General features: G+C 37.7%; 1 protein-coding gene and 1 long non-coding RNA gene across 6 annotated transcripts; one reads left to right on the top strand and one right to left on the bottom strand.

Annotated features, from left to right (window-relative positions):
- The first annotated feature begins 405 nt into the window (after nt 1-405).
- On the top strand, nt 406-3,984 carry LOC107042510. Of its 4 annotated transcripts, none has more exons than XR_001461172.1 (5): nt 406-715; nt 1,115-1,403; nt 1,475-1,727; nt 3,391-3,550; nt 3,637-3,984. It is a non-coding gene; the product is annotated as an uncharacterized LOC107042510 (long non-coding RNA). The 4 variants fall into 4 exon arrangements; XR_001461171.2 differs by adding an exon at nt 2,725-2,772 and having other exon boundaries at nt 1,115-1,727; XR_001461170.1 differs by having other exon boundaries at nt 1,115-1,727.
- LOC114841447 lies at nt 1,859-8,326 on the bottom strand. 2 transcript variants are annotated; one of them, XM_029126434.1, is made up of 3 exons: nt 5,344-8,326; nt 4,676-4,771; nt 1,859-4,601 (listed from the first exon to the last, which is right to left on the bottom strand). In XM_029126434.1, the coding sequence occupies exons 1-2, from the start codon at nt 6,969-6,971 to the stop codon at nt 4,684-4,686; spliced, it is 1,716 nt and encodes a 571-aa protein (XP_028982267.1). In that variant the 5' UTR covers nt 6,972-8,326; the 3' UTR covers nt 1,859-4,601; nt 4,676-4,683. The 2 variants fall into 2 exon arrangements, with proteins under 2 accessions (XP_028982267.1, XP_028982266.1); XM_029126433.1 differs by having other exon boundaries at nt 1,859-4,771.
- Between the last annotated feature and the right edge of the window lie 841 nt (nt 8,327-9,167).

Raw genomic sequence — 9,167 nt, 5'->3', positions numbered from 1 at the left:
ATATTTTTTTGGGTATCGGGAAACACTACCCACCACCAGAGATCATAGGGGGGATTAGCAGATTGATATGACCTTAGCCGACAGATGATTGATTATGAAAAAAAAAAAAATTCAGGTCGTTTGTACTACGTCTGTACATGATTGTTCTAAGATCAGAACCGTTTGTTCCTCTTCCAATTATTTATTAAAAAATAATGAAAAAATGGCCCATGTACTTGGCCGACACACATTAAAAATTATGTTTCCCTGTTTTTTTGGGATTGTTCAGACCTAGAATCGTTTGTATTTTAATTGTTTGTCAATTTTATAGTTTGTTCTTGACAATTTTCTCGTTATTTATTGTAATTACGACAATTGAGTCCGATTCGTCAACTGACACCGGCGGACCACAGGTGTTATCTAAGATGGCGGGGGATACCACCCATACCACCTACCACTACCGTCCTTTTTTCAACATTTCATTATTAATTAATCATGAAGCAAAGAATGTAATGGTTTTTCATATTGGTTGGTTATAAATCTTTTGGTTAAATATAACAGTGATGTTAAAGTGTACAAAGTGTTCTCAATAAATTAAATATATCAGCCATAACCTCCAATGAATGCATTTTGGAGTAAACCAGCTCAATTGACATGCGATAACATTTTCTAAAATCAAGTGATCCGACCAATACTCATAAAAATTGATTGGGAATTAGGATAACAGTGAAGAAAGGTGAGGTTCAATTATCATCAAAGCATTTCATCAGTAAGGTTATGGAACGACGAGGTTAGGGATGGTCAATCACTTCTCCTCGGAGATTAGTTTGTGAAGTATTTGAGAATACAAAAATTGATTGTACAAATACAGCGATCTTCTCTTCATAGGCCCACTGATAGTACTATTTACAATAACTGATTTGCATCTCATTCTACTCATGCAAAGAGGATACTCAAACAGAAAAATCTTTACGAACATCACCAACTAAATCATCAACGTCTTCGTTCCTCATCCAGAATCTAGAGCAGTCACAGCCTCAGATAATTTATTCTCTTGAATGGTGACCTGCACTGCTGGACACACATCAACCTGTATTCAGAGTCAAACTATAATCCTTTTTAATCCTAATTTCAGGGATGTTTTCCAAGCTTCACCTCTTAGGAAAATTGTGGTCATGGAAGTAAGGACAACACATCACTCACTGGGACCATTCCCATTCAAAACTAAGGACTCAAAATTTTTGTACATACGGATATAATAGAGAGATTAATAGTGTATACACTCAGAAAGGCCTAACTCGCGAAGTTATGGCGTCGACAATTCATTCATTCAATCCTCAGCCCCCGTAGAAGGACCCCTGGACTACAAGACAGGGTCTTCGAATGAGTCAACATCTCATAAGCATTTAGTGTCAAAATACAAGGTGAGAAGAACGAGGAGGACAACACGAGACTGAGCTACCACTAATCAAGGACTTCCATTTTCTATGTGAAGGGGTTGGCCCTTGACCCTATCGTCGTTTACTACCCTGAGGAACTCAAATGGCCATTAAGATGTCCAATCAGTCCTTTGCGGTTGATGCACAGTCTGTTGTTGACTCTTTGCACGAAACCCTATGTCATGAGAATGTAATTATGGAATCGCGGAACGAAACCGCTGTTGCAGTGTTTTGTTCTGTTGACTGATGTACTTGTTTGCATCTGTGGGGCACACATTTTTAATGTTAAAATTCGTCCGTCACCCACTGGTAATTTTTTTTCTCTATTTTTTAATTAATAGATAAAACAGGATGAATCAATTTCATTCTCAGATCTTTTAGTTTTTAGAAAATAACTTAGGATTTAATGGAGACAATGAAAGTTGTGAAGATCTGAATTGTAGTCTGTGAAAAAATTTTTTTATTCCTTTGACAAGTACATCTTTGATCATGTTCGAAACTCATGGCTAAAAAGTTTCTGAACTAAGGGCCTGGTGTTGAGAGGAAAGAAACTTTCGTCAATAATTTTTGTTGTTACATCTTTGTAGTCAAATATTTTGAATTTGATACGAAGAAATTGTTGACCTAATTGATTCAACTAGAATAGATTTCTTCTCATGAAAGAAGTAAAGAATTTCATATCGAAAGTTCTTTACTTTGTCAGCGTAGATATTCTACTCTCAAAAATTGTTGAGTCTTCAGTTTACTAATAGAAGTCGAGAAACATTGGTCAAACAACTTTTTTCATCAGGGCAGATCAGATGTAGATCTATCAAGATGAGCTCCTTATTGAAATCTATAAATTTTTACTTGTCGAAAATGATAGTCGAATGAAAAATGAAAAGTCAGGCAAGTGAAAAGAGAAAGTATCAAAGATTTCCATCATTGAAATTAGGTGATACATTTAAAAAAATTAGAAAGGAGTCTGAAAATTAGCAATAAACTGAATTCGAAAAGTTACCCCGTTGAATTTTATAGTCGTTCATTTCTAAAATTCGAGAAGAGATTCATCTGAATTAAGAATTAATTACAGAAAATGAGTGAGATGTATCTAAGAATCAAACCTTTATTTCCTTTTTGATAAATTCTAAAAAATATACTGAGATCATTGTTTCACATTTCATGCCTACAAAAAAGATATCAACCATTTTAGTATCTCTCACATTCTGAGAATATTCAACAAAAAATTAAGTCATATCAACTCATGTCGTTTTGATATTTACTGAGTATCAAATCGTAACTAATAAGATACTTTCATTGCTTGCAGAAAAATCAGCAATAGAATTATGGAAATGAGCTCAGTATTTCACTTTCAGTACGTAAATATGAAACAAAAGAGTTGAATTAATGCGACGAGATAATGAATTAATACTAAAATCAATTTTCGTGTCATTAGATGCTTAACAGTGTTTGGCACTTTAGCAGTATTCATGGCTAAACTAATAAAATTCAAACTTGACGAAGTAACGACGATTAAACTCGCTTTCTCATGCTTCCATTCGTCTACAAAACATTCCTACTCAACAGCATCACATGGCCCGACGGATCCAACGTACATAATTGCAGAACGAATTTACTGACATTTTAAATAACAATTCTTTACAATCATAGCTTCACTGACATTTCAAATAACAATTCTATACAATCATAGTTGGAAAAATTTCATATAAAAAATGTGTCTTGACATTTGAAGGACAAGGAAAAACCTGGCCAGGTTCAGTAGAAGTGAGAGTATCATGAATAGTTTTAAAAGAGAATGTCAAAAATCCTTTCATAGAGGTCCTTTTCGACAAAGAAACGTCTATTGACATTTCTATTCAACACGTCTATTGTTATTTGTCCCACAAATAACCAATTATTCAGTTTACTTCATAATTCTGTGATTCAACATTCGCGTATTGAAAATTTCATTTTCCTATTTTTTGTTCTCTAGGTCAACGAAATAACATCTCGTATCCTTCGCTGATTGGTGCAACACCTTGGAAATTAGCGCAGATTATGGTAAAAGCACTATGATCTATGAGCCTGCTATTTTTCGTGGCTTCCTTAAAGAGACCTTTCTCTATCAGAACACTGCACTATATTTATAATAGGTACTAATAAACATAATAATTAATTACTCAAATTACCCTTTTCATGAAATTATTCAGGATGAGACCAAAAATTAATACTTTTTCAGATATTGGAGCCTCCTTACCAAGTGCTTGTATCCAGCTGAGGACATTAAAAATCATAATCGCGTAAAATTCGTGTAAAAATCCAATTTTAGTTTACAAAAAACTTGTCATTGGAAAGTGGTAGAAATTAACTCACATGAATAATAAATTGTAATGACAACATATTCTCGTGGCATTTTCACTCCAGACATATTCTAATGTAATTTCCAGCATTACAATGCTCTACCCCAAGGTAATTTGATTTACTTTGAAAGGAAAGGTGAATGAACAAACTTTGATTAAAAATTGATATTTGCAAGGACTGAAAATGAACGCCAATAAATTTGAAATTCTGACGTGATTGACAACAATATTACTTGAAAAAAAATCTTGTGTTTCCTGTCCTTATCTTCAATATTTTAGCATTGGAGTTCACGACTGATCAACAATTAGTAATTCCATTCAATATAGAGTATTGTTTTATGAACAAAAAAAGAAAACAAAAAGAAATACTTCAAAATATACCACAAATGATATTGCTGTTGTAAAATACCATGTAATCTACTCATGGTATTTGCACCAAGGAAAACGCTTGATTTTTTAAAGATTTTCGAACTTCGCTTGCATCTTCAGTGTCTTGGCCTCGTGTCCCTCCTTCGGAAGGAAAATCCCCTGGTTCTCCCAAGCTATTTTCACGATCTTTTTCTGATGCTCGTGTAGCAGTTGTGGTTCCAGCGTTGACCCAAGTCCTTTGCTATTTCCTCCCAGGTTGGAGAACTTGAGGAGTGGAATTGGAAGTAGTCGATGTCCTGAAGCAATCGCGTTGTCTCGAGGGCTAATGACAATCAAAGCATCTTTGGAGGGGGGTGTTTGGAGTGCTCATAAGATCACAGATCAGCTATTTCCGATGAATTGTTCGATTAAATAATAATGATGAGACCTTTTCCCTGTGAAGTTTCACTCATCCTGAGCTCTCGTACATCATTTTCTGTTCACAGAAATAATCTTAATATAAATTGCACTGATGGGTCGGACTTGTTCTTCAGGTTTACATGCACGTACAGAGGATTTTATATCGTCGTATTCTTGCCAGTGTCCTGAGGCTCGACGACAAAAAGCAGTGAAATGGTCTTCATGCTCACGATAACACCAACGAGTCTGGAAACGTAATGAAGAAAAATTAGGAGTGAAGTGATAAAATGAGCTAAAGTGGTAGAATGGTTACATTTTTTCAAAAGTCCGTAATATTATTACTACCACTTGCAGATTACTGTAGAAATATAATTAATGTAAAAATAAAGGTAATTTCGGAAAAGAATATAGTCACATAGTTTTTTTCTTTCACCACTGGAATTAAAATGATTTATGTAAGAGAAAATTTAGAGAAAAAAATTTTCAAATCGTCTGTGACTAAAAATAGTACGTGCGCGTTAGCATAATCTATTTCTCGAGAATGTCTCAGATTGTGATGAAAATAGCAGAATTTGCGTAGAGAGCTCTTTTGTAGAAAAACATTATAGTTACAAATAAAGTTTCCCTGCAAATTTCACCATCTTCATTAGATTCGCAGTTATTAACTGGAAATTCAGGCAGGAATTGAGCAAACATGGGGTATTTTTTCAATGCACTACTGCACATAGAGATGAAAATCTAGAAAATTCACATTGTACGCGTGCTTCCAATAATATAAACTTAAAAAAATGTATACAAAGCGAATGTATACACCTCACCTGTACGTGGTGTCCAAAGTCAGCTGTGCTGGAATAGTATTCAAGCGGACGCTTATCGGAGATGAATTGTAGTCAATCCTTGTCCCAAGTTCTACATAAATATGATTGTTACCCTGTGCTGTTTCAGTGTAAGTAGAGTATCCACATCTACATTTTTTGTCGCAGATGACAGTCTGAAACTCTAGAGCTGCCTGAAGGGCCTTGTATCCTTGACGACGGATGATTGAATGATCAATCTGGATCGAATAATTGTGTTCGCTATCACCTGAACAAATGTTTAGTTTGCACACAGAAGTGTGGAAGGTACTGGGATAAGACACGAACAATTTTGTCCACAAATCGGTGGGATTGTCAGTGGCCACATAAGACGTTACGAAAGCCAGGTTTTCTGCACTAGTCACTGATTCCGTACTCTCATAAAATGGTTTAAGTAAGAGGAAGCGTTCTTTGTATAAATCTGCTGTGACTCCTGTTTCTCGTAATTTCAATATGAATGAAAAAGTTTCATTGTAGACACCCTCCATGAAACTTCGATAATGGCAGTCATCCAGAGCTGCTGTCAGCAGAATAGATGCGAGGGAATCGAAAGCACAGGTTCTCCTCATGAAGTACACCTTACCATCGATCTTGTAAGTGCCACAGTGCACCGCATTCCTCAATAAGTAATTCCGGCGCTTGGTTCTACCTTTCGAAGGTATTTCGTGCGAATTCTTCTCCTTATTTGCCGTGAGATCCACAACAGCTTCTGGACATGACATGAAGAATTTTGCAATCGAAGGTTTTTTGGCTCGCGAATACGTCGGATTTTCTTCACGTCCTCGATCATTAGATCCGCTTAGAACAGGAGACGGTGTTTCAGGTACATAGAACCCACCATCATTATTGATAGACTCATGAAGTGCATTGGAGGTCTCGTCAGCCTCGGTAACGCCATGTGGCGCTGTCACGTGTGTCTCATTCTGGTTTTTCCTTGACCGAGAAGGTTTCTCAACAGGTGTCTGTCGCATCATGGCCTGATCTGGAGATTGATTACTTGAATTCCCGGGGGGAGTTGATAGAGTAGTGGAGTTTTCTGGGTTTGAAGAATTAAACAGTGAGTTCGAGCATGCAGGAGGGGACATTGGCAGATTAGAGGAGGTGGATGTGTTGATACTTTCGATGTCGACACGTGAACCAGAGTGGGACTCATTGGATCCATCCCCACATTCTTCTGTTGATGACTCGGGTTCTTCAACAGAGTACTCTGTTGTCTTCAGATCTCGGCATTTAAATCGAGTGTAGCTTGTCCCTTTATTCCGCCAATTCTCTTCAGCTCGTGAAATTGAATCACTGTGATTTGCTTCATGTGCACAGTGTCCAGTGGCTTTTTCACTGGTTTCTTTCATCTTGGGTTCAGTGATTTTTTTACCCTGAGCTCTAAAGTCGAGAAGTTCTCCAGAGAAGTCCCTACTTCCTCCAATCAAATGACGAAGATGAATGCGAAGAAAGTTATCGACATCCTGAGGCAATGTATATTTCTTACACATCCCGTTTGATTTCGCGAAACCCACGTTCATTGTAGCTGCTTGTAGCATGTTCAGCATAATATGGAAGACAAACTGAAGTCCAAAGGGGGAATATTCTCGCATATTCCACCAGTCTATTGCCAAATGCTGGTAGACGATAGAAATTTGGAATAGAACCTTTAGAGCGGGTTTTTAGTGCTTCATCTTTCAAATTTTTGAGAAACATGCCAAGATCGGGGGCTTCTTCACCCAGATCAACATCTGGAGGTATTAGCTCATTATCTGGGGGCTCAAGAATTTTCAGGAATTCGTCGACATCCAAGGGGCGTTTTCTAATCATTTCTTGCAATTTCAGTCGGGTTTCTTCAGTGCACTGGACTCGTTGTTGTGTTGATTTCAAACTAAGAATGGAGTCATCAAATTCTTGAAATGACACGACACATGTGAACATAAAAACTTCGATAAAATCTTGAAAATTCTGGCAATCCATCATGATTGCGATGAGCCGAATGTAAAAATCTCGAACCTGGCGAACAGGATGATTATTCAAGCACTTTAATCGACACCAAACTTGAATAAAATGGGACGTGTCAAGACGAATGAACGTTGATACCAAGCTTCTGAGCACGTGTTGATCCTTTGATATCGCCTCAAAGCATATTGCTATGTAATGCTTGATATGCAAATCATTTAGAGCTCTACAACAAGCTATCCTCAACGCTTCGTAGCCATCAATGACCACCTCGTTTGGCTTTTGATAATCTACTGTACGAAGCCAAGTCCTCAGCCAAAATTCGATTTTCTCACTTTCTTGAGACTCTGATAGCATTTGGAAAACAGAGATGCTGGATTTATTAAAGTGGATCATTATCGTGTACAGAAAGATATGAGCAGATTCCAGCTTCAAAGGACGTTTTAATTTTCTCACCAAACTGCCGGTGGAGTCAATAGAGATCTTCGACGTTTTGTTGTGCATATAGCGGTATTGCTTGTAAGCACTCTTCTGCTCAGCTGTACCATAAAATGTGAAATACAGAGAGTAACCAGTATCAATGATTGATCCCATGAATTCTTTTTCATATTTCATTCTTTCAATAGTCTGAATCATGTCTTCATTTTTAACTCTATTTGTACCAAGTTCTTCGGCAATGGCTTCTTTCTTAGCATGGCGCAACACGTCGAGGGACGGTTCATTTGGTCCACCTGTATCTCCTCTTCTCAGATGTTCTCTTGCTAGTCGTTTCTTTACATTGTTGGCACTGCCTTCAGCTACAGCAGCTTTCCCAAGCTGTTTCCTCCTGTTTCCGTTGAGTGGACGTTTTACATTCTCATGTGTCTCTGCAGAAGTATCACGAGTCTTTATCCGAATTACCAGCTCCTCTATTGAAGATGAAGGCTCCTTATCAACATAGCCCCGGATACGATTGTTGCATTTCTTGCTCCGACAAACTCCTTTGATTTTTATGAAATGTAAACGATTTTCAGACACGTTCANGTATCTCCTCTTCTCAGATGTTCTCTTGCTAGTCGTTTCTTTACATTGTTGGCACTGCCTTCAGCTACAGCAGCTTTCCCAAGCTGTTTCCTCCTGTTTCCGTTGAGTGGACGTTTTACATTCTCATGTGTCTCTGCAGAAGTATCACGAGTCTTTATCCGAATTACCAGCTCCTCTATTGAAGATGAAGGCTCCTTATCAACATAGCCCCGGATACGATTGTTGCATTTCTTGCTCCGACAAACTCCTTTGATTTTTATGAAATGTAAACGATTTTCAGACACGTTCACTTCACCTCTTTTGAAAACGAATGCACAAGGAAGTCTCCACTGCCTCCAGAATGCAAGGCTCACTACGTTTGTCCAAACTTTGGGTCTCAAGGTGTGACTAGTTCGGTGATTGTCGTTCTCCAGTGGTTTGATCTCTTGCCATTCTTCTGGACTCAGCACCAAATCAAAATCTACTTCCTCATCATATTCTTCTGACTCACTTGCTTCAGGTTCCAAGTCATCATCTTCTTCTTCATCATTTTCTTCAGGAAGAATCTCATCCTGAAGAAAATTTAACTGTTGAAGCTGTAATTTTTCCCTCGCAGCTGTGACGATCTTTCTCCTGTCTTCCTTAACATTGACGCGCCAACATGACGCAGACCACAAGCCTTTTGTCTCTTCGGATAATTGATCCCAAACAGGATCACTATGGACAGGTGGGTAGTCACCACTGAATTTTTCTCCAAACTTTACGAGACAATTTATTGCTGTATCTTGTGGCACTCGACACTGAGGAGGCATCTTGGTAAAAACATGAGACGAACCTATAAATCT

This window comes from Diachasma alloeum, unplaced genomic scaffold (genome assembly GCF_001412515.2).
Source record: "Diachasma alloeum isolate Michigan unplaced genomic scaffold, Dall2.0 Dall_scaffold_00482, whole genome shotgun sequence".
NCBI classification, from domain to species: Eukaryota; Metazoa; Arthropoda; class Insecta; order Hymenoptera; family Braconidae; genus Diachasma; species Diachasma alloeum.
The sequence above is the reverse complement of the archived record's forward strand: the minus strand, read 5'-3'. Positions and strand labels throughout refer to the sequence as shown.